General features: G+C 34.7%; 3 protein-coding genes across 3 annotated transcripts; all 3 read right to left on the bottom strand.

The window, feature by feature from the left end:
* Positions 1–5993: 5993 nt before the first annotated feature.
* Positions 5994–9712, bottom strand: LOC116200513 (TMV resistance protein N-like). Its single transcript, XM_031531361.1, has 4 exons — positions 9581–9712; positions 9171–9446; positions 8199–9080; positions 5994–6542 (listed from the first exon to the last, which is right to left on the bottom strand). Exons 1-4 carry the CDS (start codon positions 9710–9712, stop codon positions 5994–5996), a joined length of 1839 nt encoding a protein of 612 aa, XP_031387221.1.
* Positions 9617–11636, bottom strand: LOC116200514 (TMV resistance protein N-like). Its single transcript, XM_031531362.1, has 2 exons — positions 11086–11636; positions 9617–10707 (listed from the first exon to the last, which is right to left on the bottom strand). The coding sequence occupies exons 1-2, from the start codon at positions 11634–11636 to the stop codon at positions 9825–9827; spliced, it is 1434 nt and encodes a 477-aa protein (XP_031387222.1). The 3' UTR covers positions 9617–9824.
* A 5444-nt stretch (positions 11637–17080) lies between these two features.
* Positions 17081–22000, bottom strand: LOC116200245 (TMV resistance protein N-like). Its single transcript, XM_031531056.1, has 5 exons — positions 21363–22000; positions 19894–20986; positions 19455–19730; positions 18449–19351; positions 17081–18140 (listed from the first exon to the last, which is right to left on the bottom strand). Exons 1-5 carry the CDS (start codon positions 21836–21838, stop codon positions 17469–17471), a joined length of 3420 nt encoding a protein of 1139 aa, XP_031386916.1. The 5' UTR covers positions 21839–22000; the 3' UTR covers positions 17081–17468.
* Positions 22001–24273: the final 2273 nt, after the last annotated feature.

Consider the following 24273-nt stretch of genomic DNA (forward strand, 5'->3'; position numbering starts at 1 on the left):
TTTGTGGGCTTTTAATTTTCAAATGTTAGTTTTATGTTTTTGTTTTTTATAACATAAGTTCATGAAATTAGTGGTTTGTGATTAAATTTAAACTTTTCAATGACCATAATATAATTAAATTTGTGGCTTGCAATAATATTTTTTCTATAAAAATTATATATATATAATCAATTAATTGTTTCTCATTGTAATTCCCCAAATCGTTATCACAAAGTTATACAATTTATTTAGATCTTTGAAAAGAAAAAATTGCTTTTGAGTGATTTAGTTAGTTACTTATTTTATTATTAATTTGAACAATATTAACTAAGGTTTCTGTATTTATGAAAATTTGCATTGTCATTTATATAAACCAATTTTGAGCTGAATAATATATATATATACAAATTAGATTGTATTTAGAAACCGGTTTCTACATTCATTATCACTTTTTATTGATTTTCTAAGATATATTATTAGTTGTAGGGAGCTTACTCTTATATACATTAAATAGTGTATTTTATTGTGGATATATGGATACTATAATTAAAATATAAGTTTGTAATTATATAAGTAATTTAATTTTTTTATCTCGGACCTTTATTATTTAAAATATAGTGGTTAGACTGCTAGAGAGATATATAAACTTTTCCTTTTCCTTATTCAAATTTTATAATAACGTAAGAAATTTTTGCAAAAACTATTTATCGATAAAGCAAATTGATCACCTTATAAAATATAACCCTAGTAATTGGTTTTGGGAGTCAGTTTTACATATATACTGGACATTTCGCATGTGCATTGCATGGGATTATTTTTATTCAAGATAAAATTAACAAATTTTATTATAAAATATGTAATATGATTTATACTATTAATCATAATTAATTTGGTCTTTACAATAAGCTTTTTTTTTTATCATCATAGAATTTAATCTTAAATAATCTTTGAGTTATCTCTACGTGAAAGTAATCCTAAATTGATAAGTGGTTAAGGAGGAGCTCCAGTATCCATCCGATCACGTGTTTGAAACCCCTTGGAGCCACCAGAGCTCCGTTAGTGTGATTACCTACTTCGTGCGTCGCCGGGGGTTCACGAAACCCCGAGAATTAGTCGGGCGAAACTTGGACACCCCGGGTTAGCAAAAAAAAAAACACCAAATTGGTAAAGAACTTTGTAATATTTAAAATACTTTTACGAATAAGAGTAGCAAAATCAAGTCAGTAAAGTTATTTTAACTAAAATTAAAAACATTTCGATATTTTGAATTGAATTAAAAGGTGCCATCTAAACAAGCAACAAGATGCTATTCATATTTTTCAGGGATGACATAATACTATTTCAATCCATTTAAAAATGTTTTTTGAAGGTCTAGCAATTTATAGCATGATGCTTTCAACACAATATTTCATTTTAAATGTACAAAACTAATACAGAACTCCAGAAGGGCTAGCAAGACTTCCAAACTAATTTATGGTTAAAAAAATGACAACGTACAATCAAAGTGGGATTGATGATCACAAGAAGTGAATCCACGCGCATCATATTACCGTTCACGGAATAAAAGGAAGCAAAGAAGCCCCAGTGGTATATCACGAATAGATGACAATTACCTTCTTTGATTTTGGAATTGAATTGAGTTGAGTTTTGATTTTAATTAATTTGTAATGATTATATTATTAAATTAAGAGAAAAAGTATGAAAAAATAATTAATGGTCGAGAGAAAGTAATGAATTGTGAAAAAAGAAATAAATATTTGAGACAATTTAATATTAAAAATTAAATTGAATGGTTAAAAGATTGAAGAAAAAAAAGTAATAATTGTGTTATTGAATTGAAGATAAGTGAAATTAAGTAGAGTAAAGTTAAAAATGAATTATAAAATCAAAGAGGCTTGACAGCGCAAGACATGGCGTTGGTTGTTTTTTATTGCCCAAAATTCTCCAGTGGGGTCCGCATCTCTTTCGCCTTAATTGTCTTCCATCGCACAAGATTCTCCACTAGGGTTCGCACGGAGTGAACGTACTTGCTCCTCATGCACCAAGCTTATTCATTAGAACCGAGAGCAGCGAACTCATTGCCTATTAGGTGCATTAAATGGGGCATGTTCTTCTGATTTCTATGATGAATAATTGAATCGCATCTGGACCACCTCCTTGTTGCTTGTTCTCAAATCATCAAAACTGATTTCAACAATGAAATTGTCGTCAAGGCTTTTCACCTTATCACCTGATTAGATCTTCCATCAAATTCGGGATCGTCATCCTTGATGCAGTTATGGCCCCATGGATTAAAGGCTGGTTAACTGGACTGATTACAGTTTCTCCACCGCCTTTCAACTTGTTTTCCTCTTCGACGCTCTCTGAGAAATGAGGACTCGTACCAAGCGCCTCATTAACTACAATGATCCTTAGAATGATTGTTTGACTTCCTGCAAAGAAGAGATACCACATACATAAGGACATAGTGATGAAGAACTAATAAAATTTCTTTAATGAATAATAATTATGATAATTATTCGAGTGATTAGTACTAAATTTCTAATTTCATTCAATATGATTGGTGTTCCCTCACATAATGGGGCAAGGTAAAATCGCCCATTAACTTTTCCACACACAGTATGGAAAGGCTATGGACTGGTGGAGTAATATTTCATAATTTGACTAGTACTTTCCTTCTCGAAATATAACTATCAGTTTCCTAAGCTGGCTAAATAATTAATGACGATGACGACGACGACGATATTAATATTATTATTAATTTTATATGTTATTGCCACAGAGGTACTTAATCAATTGCCTAACGAGGCTACAACGAGGGGTGCTCTTAAGTACCATCCAAGATGCAAAGGAATTACAATTACTTACTTGATATTTGCATATGGTTTGTTGGTATTCGCTAAATGTTCAGCTAACTCAGTTTCCGCTCCCTGTGAGGTTCTAGAGAAGTTCTATCTCATGTCTGGGTTGAGGCTTAAGCCTGACAAGTTTGAACGTTTTAGCTCCGGAGTAGGTGAGAATACTTTAGCTGAGATACTGAAGATTTCTGGTTTTAAGCCGGGATTGGGCGTTCCCCTTCTTTCCAGCGTGCTATCTTGATTCTTGACTAACTAGACTACAAGAAGGATCCGGAGTTGGACTGTTCAAACTCTATCTTTTGCAGGGAGGCTCAACTGTTTATTTGTATCATGATGAATTACTAGTGTTTCCATTTCTTGCTGCTTAAAATAGTGGCTAAGATGCTACAACAAAAAATGTAGTTCATTCTTATGGAAGGGTGAGATCAGCAGTGCAAGGGGAGCAAAAATTAGGTGAGATGCCTTGCGTTATCCCAAAAACGAAGGCCGGCTTGGAGTAAAGGATATAGCTATATGGAACAAGGTGTGCATGTTGAAGAATCTCTGGTTGTTGTTAACGAGCTGGGTCTCTTTAAATGGCTTGGGTTCACTGGTATCTTTTTAAAAATAGGTCCCTGTGGACGATTCAAACCAGTTAATCGTTCCTTGTAACAGAGGAAGTTGCTCAGCCTAAGAGGTTTGGCTCAGTCATATATTACTTGCCGTGTGGGAGATGGTACATCAATTTCTTTCTGGCATGACATTGGTCTAATGAAAGAGGTTTATGTCAGAGGGGATATGAATGCTTCCCTACTTGGTCAGTTTATGCTACTCTTGCTAGCGTTTACAGGAATGGTGAATGGTATTGGCCTCGAAAGTACCGATAGTCAGGCTGCTACTCTGGGTTGGCAAAGGAAAGTTGAATTTTCTATAGCTGCTGCTAGGAGGGACCTAACATTGAGAAGGCCGAAATTGATGTGGCACAGATTGGTGAGGTTTGAGAGGGATATCCCCAAAGTGTCATTTGTTGTATGGTTGGCAATTAAGGATAGGTTAGCTACAAAAGCCAGATTAGCTAATTGGGGTTGTGCTTCCACTTCGACAAGCTGTGAGTTCTGTGAAGAATCAGTGGAAGCAAGAGACCATTTGTTCTTCTCTTGTCCGGTGTATCGCACAAACTTATCTTAATCATATATATATATATATATATATTTCATATTGTATTTAAGCATTTATAATGTTAATTATAATAAATTATTTATCTTATACTAATTTCAATACTCCAACATGATCATCGATTTTCTATATAAAATGCAAACGTCATTCTAACAAAACTGAAAGTGTCAAATACAGTTTTATTGATAGATTTTATTTCTTAATATTTATGCTTTTTTGGTAAAATTTCAAAATTTTCATTGACTTTAATCATTCATTTGTTCATATTTTTGATAAAAAGGTATTGCAATTTTTGTTAGTATTTCAATTTTTTCAAATTGTGGCAAAACAAAAATTGACCTCAAGTTATATAATTTTTATAATTTTAAAATGGAAATTTTTTTAAAATTTTATTAACTTTAATCATTTTTGCTTACTTTCGATTAAAAAAAAAGAGTATTGGACTTTTCGTTAGTATTTCATTACTTTATAATTTTAAAATAGTATTTATCTTTAATATTTTTTTCAAATGCATAATATTTCATTTACTTTAATGATTCATTGTTACTTACTTTTGATTAAAATAAAAGTACTGTATTTTTGTTAGTATTTCATTGTTTTCAAATTACATTATTTTTATAACTTTGAAATAGTTTTTATTTCTTTATAATTTTTCTAATGCATTAATTGAAATGCATCTATTACTTTTCAAGTAAATTTTACTATATATAAATAAAAATATAGATATAGATATAAATATTTCTACCAAAAGAAATTAATAAATATTTACATATTTTTGTTAATTAAAACATTTTTTTGTGGAAAATCGATTTTTCTGAAAAAAAAAATAAAGGGGACAATAGCATCATTTAACACAGTTTTGATATTATTTTCAATTCCTAACATGCTTTTTAAGCTTAGCATGTCATAGCACAAACCAATTTCTTTTGTCAAATACAATACATCGTTACAAAATGCAGAGGGAAAGTTGAGGTGGCCAGATCAATTGGCCATCCTTACACACATGGGTCGGAACTATCAATTTGGTCCTTAACGTTTCAAGCAGTCGATAATTTCATCCTCAACCTTTTATTGAGATCAATCACGCTTGCAATGTTACACGTCCGTCTATCAATCTTGTCCTTGTCGTCCGCCCACCGTTAAACAGTACTGACGGTGTCAATTAAAATAAAAAGAATAAAAAATAAAAAACCAAAAACGAGGGGAGCAAGGGGGGGGGCAGCCATTTAAAATTTTCACATAAGTAGATAATTACACGTGGCACCAAGATTGCTGCCAAATCATCATTATTTTAACAGTTTAATTGTCAAAAGGATTAAGTAACACATTTATTATAACATAAAGGATAAAGTTGAATAAAAAAATGAAAAGAATAAAATTGAACATCGCACCAAGTGTAGAAAATAAATGTGTACCCATCGGATTTTTAAAAAAAAAAAAAAAAAAGGAAGCTTCAACTCAAAACCCGAAGTTACTCGTGGTCGTCGATCAGCTCAATAATATCACGAATTAATGCCTTTATCAGGATGAGCCTGATATGGGTCTAGGATTGGGGGCCTATAATATACCAAATGGACCAAAAATGAGCCCATAATTTGAAAAGGCATGTCCGCAGAAGAAACTGTTATGGGGAGGCAAATATTCAAACTCAATGGCCATGAAAGAGGCAGAGTATAAAAAGAACCCTAGCTCTGTCCCACTGCTCACCATAGTACTGTTTGGTGGGTTCCTAAGGAAGGGATTTAGTGTAGTAACACAAGTTACCGACTCGAAAAACAAGCGGTCCTGAGCTCAACTGTCAGAGTTGGACTTCCTGTGTTTTTTTTTTTATTTCATTTTATCTTTTCTTATACTGATTCTTGAGTTTCTCATATAAATTTTTCTTGACATCCCTTAAAACTTAAAAGGAAGATAATCTCGTATCTCAACCAAAAGGAAAAGAACACTTACGCAAGACCAGCAGAAAGATTGGGCCATTTCAAGTTTGCTTCCTCATAATCATCACAGCTCATCCCAACCATCCTCTTCGATGTTCTCGAACCTCATCCTTTTAGGCGGTCTTTTCTCCTGAGAAGAGCCATATCCACTGCCATCCTCTTCCTCGGCATAGCAAATGACTCCATCAGAATTTGGTTCAGCCTGATGGCTCCCACTCTCGGAGATATCAGCTTCTTGTTGAATCATTTCTTCACAAGGAACTTGATTAAGCGTCCCAACTTCCATGTTGCCCAAGGTCCATGAAGCATTGTTCAGATCAATATGCTCTCTCAAGTGAATCCCTACCCTCTTCACCCTCACCCCGCCAGCTGATACTGTAACCACCTCAATCTCAATATCCCCACCGCTGCCTCCACCGCTGAATGTACGAGTTTCTTGATATGCCCATATGTAATCTTCAGATGGGGCTGGAATATCGAAATAGGCAGAACTACTCAAGGGCAGATGCGAGTTTTTGGTTCTTGCATTGATATAAAGTATTATAAACCGTGGATATGCGTTGATCTCCCTGTTAGCTTCATAGACAAGACATACAGTGACTGGACCCTTAAGCTGCTTCATAGATACAAAGTTTTTGTGGAAATTATTGAAATCGTCCATGGCCCTTCTCATCATCGTCGGATCACTATGGGCTCATTATGATACAATTGCCATGAGAGATCACGGATGGTTTAATTATTGGTGGGGATTATTTCCACACCTTTAATTTTACTAATACACGCCATTTACAAGTTTTTGGACAAGAATACCCTTGTCTCATAAGATGCAAATTTCCTTTCTTCTCTCTCCCTAATTTCTCTCCCGAATTATTGCCCCTTTATTGCAACCATACTCCTGAAACAGTAAAAGAAAAAGAAATGCAAATCAATATATAATAAATAATGGTTGGAACGCTATGCCAAGTTTCGCCATGTGACATTTAAGCATTCTACTATGCTTGATAAGTGACATTCGAGGTTCTTATATGCATGACACATCGCTCCGCCAAATTTTGCCATGTGTCAACTACATATCATCCATGACTTCTAATATTCTCGACAAATTGATATATTAATAAATTATAAAGACATATTAATAAGTTACAAATAAATTACTACATTATTATTTTATAAAAATAATAATTTATTAATATTTTTAAAAAATTATATATAATTGTGGAAAACTATTCTTTTGACACATGGATATAATATATTAAAAATTTGCAAATGAATTACAAATTAAACTCTTGACACATTGACATTTTAATGTGTAAGGATAAAAAATAATAAATTGCTACTTTATTTAAAAAATAATATATAATTTTTAAAATTTATAGATGAATTACAAATTAAACTTTTGACACATTGATATTTTAATGAGTAATGATAAACTACATAATGTTAAAATGATAAACTACATAATGTTAGCGACCAAGTAATCTAAAACTCTTCTATATAATTAATATATGTCTCCTATTAAATTGAATTTTATTGCATTGTAATGAAGACACATGAAAATTGGTAAATGACACCTATTCAATGCCTACTAAATTAGTCAATTAAATGGTTGTGAAACGTTTTTCTTTATTTACCAATTGATGTGTTTTAATGAACCAAAAAGACTTTATATTGCATGTCTATATATAAAGCACCAAATTGACATTTTAATGTGTAAGGTAATAAATTACATAACATTAGTGGCCAGCCAAATAATCTGAAACTCTTCTATAAAATTTAAATATTTGTAATAGTAAATAAATTTTTATTGCATTGCAATAAAAACACTTGAAAATTAGTAAGATCAATGCCTTCTAAATTATCCAATTAAATGATTGTGAAATTTTTTTATTATTATTTACCAATTGACGTGTTTTAATGTACCAAAAGGACTTGATAATGCATGCCTATATATAAAGGACCAAATTGCTAAAGCCTTTAGCCCATTCATTGGCGAAAGCAAATTATCTCTTCCCTTGTCTTTCTGTTGCACTTCTTATAACTAATGTCTCATGTCAAATTCCGTTGGTATTTCCCCAAAAAAAAAAGATATCCTTTGGGGTATATTACAAGAATTTAATCATGGTGGATTTCACAATTCACTCCTCTTTCACAATTCTTCAAAGGAATGGCTTTCCGTTTTTTTTTCTTTTCTGGAAGTCATAATTTGTGAGAAAAAAAGCTCATATGAATGAAATGGAGGGAGTGAGACCTGTAAGAGGAAACGTCTGACCTTGGCCGACAAGCTCTCGCACCCTTGCAAGCAAATGTCTACAACTGCTAACTTATCTAACCCGGAAATCTCTGTTAGCCTGGGACAGTCTAGGAGATTCAAGCTACGAATATTCGAGCCGGATATTATCCTTTCCAACCTCCGGCAATTTGCTGCGGACAGAGTATGCAATTCAGGGGGCATCTTTGGAAGGGTCTTGAGCATGACACAATCTTCCAAAAGAAGGTAAAAAAGCTCGGGAAGACGACTTATTGAATCTGGTAAGTGACTGAAATTATTTTTGCTGAGGTCCAGCTCTACTAAGGACGGTAGGCTTCCTATGTCCACAGGAATAGCGCCATCTGATAAGTTGCAATCTCTTAGTTTCAGGGATTGCAGTGAGGTTAAACCATCTAATGAAGATATCAGCATGTTATTGCTTCTAGGGACTGTCATCGTCGGCACCAATGACCAAATGAGTGAATAAATGGAGCTCAAGTTTGCCACCTTGCAGCCACATAGAGATAAATCCGTCAGATTCTGCAGACGCGTGATAGAAGAAGGAACTTGAATTATAGCAGTCCCTTCCACAAGGAGCTTCTCCAAGGACGCCATCTCCCCAGTGTCCTCCCGTAGTTTGCCCACCTTTGAACAGCCAGAGATATTCAGAATCCTAAGCGAGCTTATTCTGCAGATGCTACCAGGAAGCCTCTTGAGCTTTTTGCAGTTGCTGAGATCCACTAGCAGAAGCCTCTCCAGATTTCCAATGGACTGATGAATATCTACCAACTCCGTACAATCATTTAGAATCAGTTCCTCGAGTTTCGGGACTTTCATGAAGTTTAGGGCCCCGGTGAGGAAGTGCGAGTGGCTGAGGTTAAGGACCTTCAAGTTCCCGAGCAACTGCAACCAGAGAGATGATGAAGCAGCATTTTTCTTGGAGACTATATATGTACTCTTAAAGACGTGAAAAAAAGAAAAAAAGAAACTCACCCTGTCATCTTTCCATACTTCCCTTAGGTTGCTGTGTTGCATCTCGAGGATGACCAAGTTTCCCATATAGAAGTCATTCGGCATAAAGTTCAAGGAGAATCTGTACCAGTGAAGCCATCTTAGCTCTTTAGAAATAAGTCCATAATTTCCGTGAACATTAACGCCATTGAGCTTTAGTAGTCTGAGTCTACTCATTCTCGCAAAAGCTTCTGCATTCACAATCAACTCATCTAATGCCGATGAATCGTATACAATTCCTTCCACTTCTTCTATTCCCTACATAAGATAACAATATTTCTGCATCAGTATGCATTCCAGGATTTACATAATAATCAATCATTTATAGACTCCAGAGCCGAAGTTTTTTCTTTTCGTAGAAACTTGGCAGTATCTTGGATCAATGAAAGTACAGTTGTAGTGCGGTTAGAAGTTATATCCACCTTCTGGTCCCTCAACGTGGAGAGTATGTCCTCATAAAACCACAATCTGCTTCGCTTTCCAGGATAGTAAGGAGACTCTTCGCGAGCAATTGCTCTACCCATGTCTCGAACCAAGTCGTGCATCATCAGCCTCCCTGCATTTTCTTCCAAAAGACACCTCTCCTTGAGGACAATGATTCCGATTTCTGCAAATAATCCAGATGCATTTAATACCTTAACGGGCATCCTCTGTACAACAACCATCAAAGAAGCAAGCAATATCCAGGAACAAGGCCTTCTCAGTATCATCTCTGAGTGAATCGTAGCTTATTCTAAGTTGAGCCTGTATATCGTTGTCTGGGATTCTTTTCAATTTGTCCAGAGTATGCTCCCATTCTACCAAACTCCTGTCACGAAGAAAAGAGCCCAAAACTTTGACAGCTAAAGGTAACCCCTTCGAGTAAGTTATGATTGCTTCTGATAGATTAAGATACTCTTCCTTGGGACGATGATTTCTGAAGGCATACCAGCTGAAAAGCTGAAGAGACTCTTCCTCATCCAGCCCACGAGCCATAGAGAGATCCGCTCCAACTTCCTTCAGCAAATCTAGATGCCGAGTTGTCATAATGATTGTACTGCCGGAACCAAACCATTTGGGATCTCCTGCTAGTGTTCTTCGTTGGTCCAAGTGGTTTAGATCATTGAGGACTATAAGAACCCTCCTGCTCCAGAGTCTTTGCTTTATGATATTCATTCCCTGGTGAATGTTGGCCAGTTTTATCTTCTCTAACTCAAGAGTATCAAGAAGAAGCTGCTCTTGTAACTGAAGCAGACCGTCAGGGTGTCCGCTTTTCTCTCTTACATTTGCAAGAAAGCTTTTGCCTTCAAAAGTATGATAAAATTGGTTATAGGCCTCTTTAGCGAGTGCCGTTTTTCCAATCCCTCCAATCCCACAAATTCCAACAAATCGAACATCATAAGAGGCGCAACTTATCCGTTCATTCAGATCCTTGAAACGAGAAGCTAGTCCAACTGGGTGTTCTGCGTCATGAAGATGGTTATGCTTCAATTCGTTCCATATACTGCGGACAATTTCCTTGACTATCTTTGCTTCGTGCCTGGCATTCATTCATGTCAGCAGAAATGAAACAGGACAACAATATATATGTCAGCACAATTATATATGCATCTAACAGCGATTCTGAAATTTAAGTGGAAGAGTATCAAATTAAAAAGAAAGTTACGCCCGGCCATTGCAACAATGCGGAAGCAGGAATTTTTAATAAGGTCTAAACGCAATGATATCAAATTTCTTCTCCCTTTTAAAGCACGGTGGACCAGAGTCTTAAAATGCTTGAACCTGTGACATGATTTCCTCAATCGAAAATTTTCAATTTTGAAATCATGTACGCACGTCAGGCAGTCACCTTTTGCAAGTTGAGGAGTGTATCGACCCAAACAAAGTGGGTAAGATTCGAATTAATAAAGTTACGTACCCATCAGCAACAATTTTCGAGTCCCAGCCTGCCAAACTTGCCGCCTGCGTTAGAGCTTCTCTCCACCGAGGAACAGCAACCGCTCCCTCCTTCTCATGTCGAACAAATGCCTTCGCATAACTGCCCCTCTGGTTCCTCACGTCTGAGAGATCAACTCCGTAAAATATTGGAAAAACCTTTTGTCCTGTGTTTTTCCTGCAATCTATGATCTCAGCAAGTTCCTCGAGACACCATCTCGAATTAGCGTAATTCTCTGAGAATACAATCACCGAGATCCTAGAGCTTCGGATTGCTTGGATGAGTGTAGATGAGATGTCTTCCCCTCTGAGAAGCTCATTATCATCTCTGAAAGCATTGACCCCGGCACCTCTTAGGCCATGGTAGAGGTGGTCGGTGAACTGCTTGCGAGTGTCCTCTCTTCTGAAACTCAAGAACACATCGTATCTCCACTTATTAGCCGTGGAAATCAAGACAGTACTCAATTTGTGCTCGGGAGATCCGAGGAAGGAATGACACTTCACTCCACAAATTCTACCATGTGTCAGCTGCATGGCATCTGTGACTTCTCATATTTTCGACAAATTAGTATATTAATAAATTATACTTTAAACTTGAATCATCGCATATTAATAAATTATAAAGAGATATTAATAAGTTACAATTAAATTAGTGAAATATTATTTTATAAAAATGATAAATTATAAAAAGATTATATATAATTGTGGAAAACTATTCTTTTGACACATGGATATAATATATTAAAAAATTTGCAAATGAATTACAGATTAAACTCTTGACACATTGACATTTTAATGTGTAAGTATAAAAAATAAAAAATTACCACTTTATTTAAAAAATAATATATAATTTTTAAAATTTACAAATGAATTACAAATTAAACTTTTGACACATTGACATTTTAATGAGTAATGATAAACTACATAATGTTAGTGGCCAAATAATCTAAAACTCTTCTATATAATTAATATATGTCTACTATTAAATTTAATTTTATTGCATTGCAATGAAGACACATGAAAATTGGTAAATGGCACCTATTCAATGCCTACTAAATTAGTCAATTAAATGGTTGTGAAACGTTTTTCTTTATTTACCAATTGATGTGTTTTAATGAACCAAAAAGACTTACTATTGCATGTCTATATATAAACCACCAAATTGACATTTTAATGTGTTACATAACATTAGTAGCCAAATAATATCTTCTATAAAATTAATATATTTGTAATAATAATAGATTTTTCTTGCATTGCACTTACTCAATGCCTACTAAATTATCCAATTAAATGATTGTGAAATGTTTTTTTTTAATTATTTACCAATTCACGTGTTTTAATGTATCAAAAAGACTTAATAATGCATGTCTATATTTAAAGGACCAAATTGTTAAAACCTTTCGTCCATTTATTGGCGAAAGTAAATTCTCTTTTCCCCTGTCTTTTTGTGGCACTTCTTATAAACTAATGTCTCAGGTCAAATTCTATTGGTATTTCACAAAAAAAAAAAAAGATATCCTTTGGGGTATATTACAAGAATTTAATCATGGTGGATTTCTAATGTTCAAGTGACGATGATCTACATTTACCTTGATCAAGATGATGGATCGGTAGGTGCACTTACATGGCCAATTGTACAGACTTTAAGCATTCTGAGAGAAAAGAAAAGGGAGAAAAAAAGAAGTTCACTTCTTATTCTTCTATATGTCTTCTCTTGTTGTTCATGGCTTTCCTTTTTATATTGTAACAAATATTTCTTTTCAGCAAAATCTCAGTAAGATTTTTCATAATTTTCAAAAAATTAGGAATGCATGCAGTTAGAGTACTAACATTATATTAAAAACAATTATTATTCTATTAATCAGGCATTACTTACGAAACATTTTCGTTAAATATTCTTTGAGCGAGATACCTAAAATACGTTTGTGCATAAAATATTACTCATACTTGGATGACACTTGATTCTCTATTAGCATTAGAAAAATAAATTTTCTATAAGCATTTACTTTTATCATTCCTCTTTTATTAAGAAAAAAGGGATAAAGATTGCGAAAATCAGGCGTTTTGAAATTTGTAATAAATCATTTTTGTGAGTGACTATCACTATAATTTAATAAATCATTTTATGAATGAAAGATAAAAACCAGAGACTTTCAAAAAGTAATCGTAGAAATATAAGTATGACTCAAGTTAGAAATGTTTTGATTATACATTTCTTATCCAATTTTAGCTTAGTTTAGATTATAATTAATGCTCACTAAATTCAAGTGGAAACAGTTTATTCTGTAAAATGTATATTTAGAAAGATTATATTGTTGATGAAATTTAAAAATTGCATCATAAGCTTTAATTAATTGTCATTTACAACTAACTTTTCTTAATAAATAATTTATTTCTTTTACATGGCACTCTAATAATTTTGTTCAGTACACCAATGAATTACACACTACTATGAAGAATTATTAAGTTTTAGTGAATCAATGAAAATACTATTTAACTTATGTACGAAACATATACTTTTGAGAAGTCGTTTTGAAATTCATATTCAAAACCTGAAAATTTATTCACTAAGATTTTGGAAAAAAAAAAAGCATAAAATTGCTCGTGCAATGTACAACTACGAGAACTAGTTACATATAAAATGATAAAATCATTCTCACATATGCAATTTGTTTACAAAATTTTTTTTTCATGGGATAGGACTTGCTTTTATGGAACTAAGATTGAAAAAATTGAAAAAAAAAATTCAATCATTCACAATCATTGATGAAGGAATTTTTCGAAAAGTTAAGGACGAGTAATCTTTTACTGATCGAACATCAGACTTATGTGTGCATGAGGAAGGTAAAGTAATGAAAAATATTAATATTGAAAAAATAAAGTATTAATCATCTCCATCTTTTCTAGTAAACGATAATTTGATGAAGAAACTCTATGAAATATGTTCTGAGAAGGCATTGTATATGTACTAAATTTGTTGGAAAAATATATAATTTTATACTTATTTGTACTTTTTTAAGGGAAAAGAATTTCCTATGTTAAAATTATATGTATATATATGTCCATCACCGCGCAAGAGGAAAGGGCCTGAGGTATACCAATTTTGGTAAGAGAGCACGAAAAGGAAAAGAAGAACGGGAGGAGGGGAAAGAAAATTTATGCTTTATCAAATTTAGGGGTCAAAATAACAAAACGTGGATAAGTTTAAATAGTTCGGCATTTATTCTGTTTAAGTAAGGTTTCGAATTCGAATCTTTGTGAATACAGAAAATCTACACTGGGAGAGTTTTACCCCTCAGTGGACCTGCACGGATTAATTAGATTAGCCGACGTCCAATTAGACTTCCGGATATCAAGGTTCAAACCTAAAAAATTTAGGGTGTCAAAGTAGCCTGACCCTTAATAATGATTGAACCGAAGAAATTTTTGTAAGATTCTCATGTTACTGTTGATGATTCCTTTCCAATTATTAGTCATTTATCATCCATTCACGCAGCTACGGGCCCCCAAGGACCAATTGCCACTGCTTTCAAAGAAAGACACGCTTGCCTTTTTATCGCGGGCGAAGAAAACATCTTCATTCAGTCTTGTTGATAGGCGGCTTAAGCTCTAAGGACTTGATTGAGTTAGATTAGTCCGAGGCTTGGGATTGGATTAGAGTCGTCACAACACCGTTTGAGTTGGCCGGTGAGTTACATAAGTCTCAAATCGAGGTCAAGACCTAACTACCTAGGGGCTTTATTTTGACTCGGTCTTGAACCAGAAATCTAAATTCGGGGATTCTATTATAACACCAACGCCCGCAAGCGAGAGTATTGCTCGAATTTGTACTCTTTTGGGCCTTTGTACTTAACATTTGTTTTAGTTATAGTCCAATATTCTAGGAATCAAGGTCTTAATCGGGCATATATACATGTATAAATTACAATTACAACATATATACATCACACGTGTACCCATGCATCCATTATACATGATACATGCAACTGTACATTCATTTACATTCACATCTCATTCATTCATCACAATCGGGCCAAAATGGACCTTGGTAGGCCCGATCCATTGTCATGGGCCAAGTGGCTCATAAAAATGGGCTTGTAGCCCAAAATTACAAAATGGGCCTAATGCCCCATCTAAAGAAAATCTAAGTCCATTTTCCTAAGCGATCTATTTTATTCACAATTTTTCTCAATTTCAATTTCATCCAATTTTATCAAATTAGTCAAGTTTATGTGATTATCCAATTAATCCCCAAAATTCTTGAAAAATCCTAAGTCCCTCAAGGCTAAAGTAGCCTTTCTCGATTAATTCCTAGGACACTTTAGAATGAACCGATTATCCCAAAAATCATGAATTAAGTGTCGAATTTAAATAATTACCCAATTTTATTCTTGATTAACCGAGCATCACTAAATCAATTAATCTCATTTTTTAGCCAAATGAAGGATTTAACCAATTTTGACACTGGACTCTAAGAGTCACTTGAACCCTTTTGAATTAAATCTAAAACTCTTATCTAAGTGGGTAATTTTGGTTTCTTCCCATGGATTAAGTGTTGGGTGCACGTGATTAACCAAATTGGAATCCAATTGACCAAATATACATCCAACTGACAGTCGAAGAGCGAAATTCAACTCGGCCAAGCGTGCATATACATTCACAGATTCAAACATTCCATTTCTTAGTCCAAATTGCATTCAATTAATCAATTTTGACTTTTAATCCTAAGTGGCCGAGACCTAATCAACATCACAGAGTCGGGTTTTTCATTTGTTAGCCAAATGGAACTCAATTAATTAATTTTCCCCTTAATTCCCTAAATGGCCGCGTCCAAGACATCCAATTCAAGTGAATTTGATTCAATTTTAGCTCAATCAATCATTTAAGCCATTAGACCATGAAGACCCGAGAGCTCATCCATCAAGTTGAAGCCAATTTTGATTCAATTAAACAAATAAATCATTCGGCCACCCCCTAGACCCAGGCTAAATTAGCCAATTAAACTTAATCCTAGCCAATCTAACTCTAGTTAATATTTATGCTTTTTTGGTAAAATTTTAAAGTTTTCATTGATTTAAAGCATTCATTTGTTCTTATGTTTGATAAAAAGGTATATTTTTTTGTTAGTATTTCAATTTTTTCAAATTGTGGCAAAACAAAATATTGTCTCAAAGCATATAATCTTTATAATTTTAAAATGGTAAATTTTTAAAATTTTATTAACTTTAATCATTTTTGCTTACTCTTGATAAAAAAAAGAGTATTGAATTTTTCGTTAATATTTCATTATTTTTATAATTTTAAAATAGTATTTATCTTTTAATATATTTTCAAATGCATAATATTTCATTTACTTTAATGATTTATTTTTACTTAATTTTTATTAAAAAAAAGTATTGTATTTTTGTTAGTATTTCATTGTTTTCAAATTATATTATTTTTATTACTTTGAAATAGTTTTTATTTCCTTATAATTTTTCTAATGCATTAATTGAAAAGCATCTAAGTAAATTTTATTATATATAAATATAGATATAGGTATAAATATTTCCATTAAAAGAAATTAATAAATATTTGCATATTTTTGTTAATTAAAAGTTTTTCCATGATAGATTAAAACATTTTTTTTGATGGAAAATCGATTTTTCTGAAAAAATAAAGGAAACAATAGCATCATTTAGCACAATTTTGACATTATTTTCATCTCCTAGCATGCTTTTTAAGTTTAACATGTCATAACACAAGCCAATTTCTTTTGTCAAACACAACACGCCGTTAAAAAATGTAGAGGGGAAGCTGAGGTGGCTAGAACAGTGGGCCATCCCTGTACACATGGGCCGGAACCATCAATTTGGTCCTTAACGTTTCAAGGGGTCGACAATTTCATCCTCAACCTTTTATTATGGGCTCACTAGTCCAAGCCCACCAAAGAATTTGAAAAGGCATGTCCGTAGAAGGAACTATTAAGGGGAGGGAAATATTCAAACTCAACGACCATAAAAGAGGCAAGGTATAAAAAGAACCCTAGCTCAGTCCCACTGCTCACCAGTCACCATAGTATTGTTCGGTGGATTCCTAAGGGACTTAGTATAGTAACACAAATTACTATTTCAATGTACTAACACAAGTTACTAACTCGGAAAACAAGCGGTCCTAAGCTCAATTGTCAGCAATGAGATTTCCCGTATTTTTTATTTCACTTTCTCTATTCTTATACTAGATTTGGTAGTTTCTCATATAAGTTTTTCTTGGCGTCCCTTACAACTTATAAAGAAAATGATCACATAGCTCAACTGAAAGGAAAAGAACACTTACGCAAGACCAGCAAAAAGATTGGGCCATTTCAAGTTTGCTTCCTCGTAATCATCACAGCTCATCCCAACCATCCTCTTCGATGTTCTCGAACCTCATCCTTTTAGGCGGTCGTTTCTCCTGAGAAGAGCCATATCCACTGCCATTCTCTTCCTCAGCATAGCAAATGTCTCCATCAGAATTTGGTTCAGCCTGATGGCTCCCATTCTCGGTGATATCGGTTTCTAGCTGAATCATTTCTTCACTAGGAAATTGATTACTCGTCCCAACTTCCATGTTGCCCAAGGTCCATGAAGCATTGTCCAGACCAATATGCTTTCCCAAGTGAATCCCTACCCTCTTCACCCTCACCCCACCAGCTGATTCCGTAACCACCTCAATCTCAATATCCTCACCGCTGACTTCATCGCCGACTACAAGAGTTTCTTGATACGCCCATATGTGATCTTCAGATGTGGCTGAAATATATGCATAGGTACAACCAGTGCAGGACAGATGCGAGTTTTTGGTTCTTGCATTGATATAAAGTGTTATAAACCGTGGATATGCATTGATCTCCCTGTTAGCTTCATAGACAAGGCATACAGTGACTGGATCCTTTAGTTTACTAAACTGAGTCTGGGGCAGTCTGACTGTTAGTGAAGGGCCCGCTCTTTGATAGCTGAACCAACCGGGAATTTCACTTCCAGGAAACCAAATCTGCGACCGTTGATTGCCGAACTGATTCTGTTTACAGATAGAACACAGAGAAGCATTAGCTTTGCAGTGGAAGATAATGGATATATCTCAAAAACCAATAACCACGCATGAATATTTTGACAGGTTTTAGAGAATTTATTTTCGTTCTGCTAAGCATGCATATGCTTGTTTTCATCCTCTTTTAGAGATCCGACGTCCAGATGGAGTTTCACAATTCACTCCTCTTTCACAATTCTTCAAAGGAATGGCTTGCTGTTCTTTCTTTTTTTTTCCACTGAAAGTCATATATTGTGAGAAAAAAAAGCTCATATGAATGAAATGGAGGGGAGTGAGACCTGTAAGAGGAAACTTCTGAGCTTGGCCGACAAGCTCTTGCACCCTTGCAATCTTATGTCTACAACTGCTAACTTATCTAACCCGGAAATCTCTGTTAGCCTGGGACAGTCTTCGAGTTCCAAGGTATGAATATTCGAGACGGATATTATCCTTTCCAACCTCCGGCAATTTGCTGTGGACAGAGTATACAATCTAGGAGGCATCTTTGGAAGGGTCTTGAGCATGACACAATCTTCCAAAAGAAGTTTACGAAGCTTGGGAAGATGACTTATTGAATCTGGTAAGTGACTGAAATTATTGTTGCTGAGGTCCAAATTTAGTAAGGATGGTAGGCTTCCGATTTTCACAGGAATAGTGCCATCTGATAAGTTGCAGTCTCTTAGGCTCAGGGATTGCAGTGAGGTTAAACCATCTAATGAAGATATCAGCATGTTATTGCTTCTAGGGACTGTCATCGTCGGCACCAATAACCAAATGAGTGAATAAATGGAGGTCAAGTTTGCTGCCTTGCAGCCACATAGAGATAACTCCGTCAGATTCTGCAGACGCGTGATAGAAGAAGGAACTTGTGTTATAGCAGTCCTGTCTGCAAGGAGCTTCTCCAAGGACGCCATCTCCCCAATGTCCGCCGGTAGTTTGCCCACCTTTGAGCAGCCAGAGATATTCAGAATCCTAAGCGAGCCTACCCTGCAGATGCTACCAGGAAGCCTCTTGAGCTTTTTGCATTTGCTGAGATCCACTAGCAGAAGCCCCTCCAGATTTCCAATGGACTGATGAATCTCTACCAACTCGGTACAATCATTTAGAATCAGTTCCTCGAGTTTCGGGAGTTTCATGAAGTTTGGGGTCCTGGTGAGGAAGTATGAGTGGCTGAGGTTAAGGACCTTCAAGTTCCCAAGCAACTGCAACAATAGAGATGATGAAGCAGCATTTTTCTTGGAGACTATATATATGTACTCTTAAAGACGTGAAAAAAAAAGAAAAAAAAGGAAAAAAGAAACTCACCCTGTCATCTTTCCATACTTCCCTTAGGTTGCTGTGTGGCATCTCGAGGATGACCAAGTTTAACATATAGAAGTCATTTGGCATACAGTTCAAGGAGAATCTGTCCCAGTGAAGCCATCTTAGCTCTTTAGAAATAAGTCCATAATTTCCGCAAACATTAACGCCATTGAGCTTTAGTAGTCTGACTCCACTCATTCTCACAAAAGCTTCTGCACTCACAGTCAACTCATCTGATGCCGGTGAATCGTATACAATTCCTTTCACTTCCTCTGTTCCCTACATAAGATAACAATATTTTTGCATGAGTATGCATTCCAGGATTTACATACTAATCAATCATTTATAGACTCCAGAGCAGAAGTTTTTCTTTTCGTAGAAACTTGGCTATATCTTGGATCAATGAAAGAACAGTTGTAATGCGGTTTGAAGTTATATCCACCTTCTGGTCTCTCAATGTGGAGAGTATGTCCTCGTAAAACCACAATCTGCTTCGCTTTCCTGGAGAGTGAGAAGACTCCTCGCGAACAATTTCCCTACCCATGTCTCGAACCAAGTCGTGCATAGTAAGCGTCACGTCTGCTTTCAGAAGACACCTCTCACTGAGGACGGTGATTCCGATATCTGCAAATAGTCCACATGCGTTTAATATCTTAACGACATCCTTTGTATACCAACCATCAAAGAAGCAAGCAATATCCAGGAACAAGGCCTTCTCAGTATCATCTCTGAGAGAATCGTAGCTTATTCTAAGTTGAGCCTGTATATCGTTGTCTGGAATTCTTTTCAATTTGTCCAGAGTATGCTCCCATTTTACCAAACTCTTGTCACGAAGAAAAGAGCCCAAAACTTTGAGAGCTAAAGGTAACCCATCCGAGTAATTTACAATCGCTTCTGATAGATTAAGATACTCTTCCTTAGGATGATAATTTCTGAAGGCATGCCAGCTGAAAAGCTGAAGAGACTCTTCCTCATCCAGCCCACGAGCCATGTACAGATCCGCTCCAACTTCCTTCAGCAAATCTAGATGCCGAGTTGTCATAATGATTATACTGCCGGGACCAAACCATTCGGGATCTCCTGCTAGTGTTCTCAGTTGGTCCAAGTGGTTTAGATCATCGAGGACTATAAGAACCCTCCTGCTGCATAGTCTTTGCTTTATGACATTCATACCCCTGTGAGTGTTGCCCAGTTTTATCTTCTTTAACTTGAAAATATCGCAAAGAAGCTGCTCTTGTAGCTGAAGCAGACCGTCAGGGTGTCCGCTTTTCTCTCTTACATTTGCAAGAAAGCTTTTGCCTTCGAAAGTATGATAAAATTGGTTATAGGCCTCTTTAGCTAGTGTTGTTTTTCCAATCCCTCCAATCCCACAAATTCCAACAAATCGAACATCATAAGAGGAGGAACTTATCCGTTCATTCAAAACCTCGAAACGAGAAGCTAGTCCAACTGGGTGTTCTGCGACATGAAGATGGTTATGCTTCAATTCGTTCCATATCCTGCGGACAATTTTCTTGACTATCTTTGCTTCATGCCTGGCATTCATTCATGTCAGCAGAAATGAAACAGGACAACAATATATATCCCAGCGCAATTATATATGTATCTAACAGCGATTCTGAAATTTAAGTGGAAGAGTGTCAAATTAAAAAGAAAGTTACCCCCGGCCATTGCAACGATGCGGAAGCAGGAATTTTTAATAAGGTCTAAAACCAATGATATCAAATTTCTTCTTCCTTATAGAGTACGGTGGACCAGAGTCTTAAAATGCTTGAACCTATGACATGATTTCCTAAATCGAAAATTTCCAATTTTGATCTCATGTACACATGAAGGGCAGTCACCTTTTGCAAGTTGGGGAGCGTATCGACCCAAATAAAGTGTAAGATTCGAATTGATAAAGTTACGTACCCATCAGCAACATTATTCAAGTCCCAGCCTGACAAACTTGCCGCCTGCGTTAGAGCTTCTCTCCACCGAGCAAGAGCAACCGCTCCCTCCTCTGACAGGAAACGTTTCTCATGTCGAACAAATGCCTTCGCATAACTGCCCCTCTGGTTCCTCACGTCTGAGGGATCAACTCCGTAAAATATTGGAAGAACCATCTGTCCTGAGTTTTTCCTGCAATCTATGATCTCAGCAAGTTCCTCGAGACACCATCTCGAATTAGCGTAGTTCTCTGAGAATACAATCACCGAGATCCTGGAGCTTCGGATTGCTTGGATGAGTGCAGATGAGATGTCTTCCCCTCTGGGAAGCTCATTATCATCTCTGAAAGCATTGACCCCGGCATCTCTTAGGCCATGGTAGAGGTGGTCGGTGAACTGCTTGCGAGTGTCCTCTCCTCTGAAACTCAAGAACACATCGTATCTCCACTTATTAGCCATGGAAATCAAGACAGTACTCAATTTGTGTGTATCAAGAAAGGAATGATAGCCTTTTGCATTGTTTATATGCCTCGACCCTCACCCAGACATTACTCATATTACGGGATTGAAATTATCCATGGCCCCTCTCATCATTGTTGGATCAATATGGGCTCATTATGATCCAACAGCCATGAGAGGTCATGGATGGTTCAATTATTGGTGAGGGCTATCTCCACATTTTTAATTTTACGAATACACACCATTTACAAGTTTTTGGACAAGAATACCCTTGACTAATAAGATGCAAATTTCCTTTTTTCTCTCTCCCTAATTTCTCCCCCGAATTATTGCCCCTTTCCCATCTCTTGGTGATTGCAGCCATACTCCTGAAACAGAAAAGGAAAAAGAAATAGAAATGCAAATGAATATATCATATATAATGGCTAGAACACTTCGTTAGGTTCCGCCATGTGGCATTTAAGCCTTCTCTTATACTTGACACGTGGCATTCGAGACTCTCATATGCATGACACATCGCTCCGCTAGGTTCTGCCATGTGTCAGTTGTATGGCATCTGTGACTTCTCATGTTATCGACAAATTGGCATATTAATAAGTTACACATTAAACTTGAATCATCGTATATTAATAAATTATAAGGACATATCTATAAATTACAAATAAATTACTAAACTATTATAAGGACAAAAATTATAAATTATTAATATTTTAACAAGATTATATATAATTGTGGAAAACTATTATTTTGACACATTGATAAAATATATTAAAAATTTGCAAATGAATTACAAATTAAACTCTTGACACATTGACATTTTAATTTGTAAGTATAAAAAATAATAAATTGCCACTTTATTTAAAAAATAATATATAATTTTTAAAATTTACAAATGAATTACAAATTAAACTTTTGACATATTGACATTTTAATGAGTAAGGTGATAAACTACATAACGTTAGAGGCCAAATAATTTGAAACACTTCTATATATTAATATATATCTACTTTTAAATTGAATTTTATTGCATTGCAATAAAGACACATGAAAATTGATAAATGCCACCTATTCAATGCCTACTAAATTAGCCAATTAAATGGTTGTGAAACTTTTTTCTTTATTACCAATTGATGTGTTTTAGTGAACCAAAAAGACTTAATATTGCATGTCTATATATAAAGCATCAAATTGACATTTTAATGTATAAGTTAAATTACATAACATTAATAGCCAAATAATCTGAAACTCTTCTATAAAATTAATATACTTGTAACAGTAAATAGATTTTTATTGCATTACAATAAAAACACATGAAAATTAGTAAATGACACCTATTCAATGCCTACTAAATTATCCAATTAAATGATTGTGAAATGTTTTTTATTATTTACCAATTGAGGTGTTTTAATGTACCAAAAGGACTTAATAATGTATGTCTATTTTTAAAGGGCCAAATTATTAAAGTCTTTCATCCATTCATTGGTGAAAGTAAATTCTCTCTTCCCTGTCTTTTTGTTGCACTTCTTATAACTGATGTCTCAAGTCAAATTTCGTTGGTATTTCACCAAAAAAAAAGAAAAAGAAAGATATCCTTTGGGGTATATTACAAGAATTTGATCATGGTGGATTTCTAATATTCGAGTGCCGATGATCTACATTTACCTTGATCAAGATGATAGATTGGTAGGTGCACTTACATCAACCGATTGTACAGACTTTGAGCGTTGCGAGAGAAAAGAAAAGGGGAAAAATTTTTCATTTCTTATTTTTCTATGTCTTCTCTTGTCGTTCATGGCTTTCCTTTTTATGTTGCATCAAATATTTCTTTTCATCAAAATCTCACTAAGATTGTTCATAATGTTTAAAAAATTAGAAATGCATGCAATTAGATTACTAAGATTATATTAAAAACTATTACTATTCTATTAATCAAGCATTACTTAAGAAACGTTTTCGTTAAATATTCTTTGAGCAAGATACCTAAAACACATTTTTGTAGAAAATATTACTTATACTTGGATGTTAGTTGATTCTCTATTAGCATTAGAAAAATAAATTTTCTATAAGCATTTACTTTTATCATTCCTCTTTCTTTAAGAAAAAAGGGGATAAAGATGGCAAAAATCACGCATTTTGAAATTTGTAACAAATTATTTTTGTGATTCACTATCACTAGAATTTAATAAATCATTTTTATGTACGAAAGGTAAAAACAATAGACTTTCAAAAAGTAATCATAGAAACATAATTATGACTCAAGCTAAAAACGTTCTGATTTTACATTTCTTATCCGATTTTAGTGTAGTTTAGATTATAATTAATGCCCACTAAATTCAAGTGGAAACAGTTTATTCTGTAAAATGTATATTTAGAAAGATTATATTGTTGATGAAATTTAAAAATTGCATCAGAAGCTTTAATTAATTGTCATTTGC

Source organism: Punica granatum, chromosome 3 (genome assembly GCF_007655135.1).
Source record: "Punica granatum isolate Tunisia-2019 chromosome 3, ASM765513v2, whole genome shotgun sequence".
Taxonomy (NCBI): Eukaryota; Viridiplantae; Streptophyta; class Magnoliopsida; order Myrtales; family Lythraceae; genus Punica; species Punica granatum.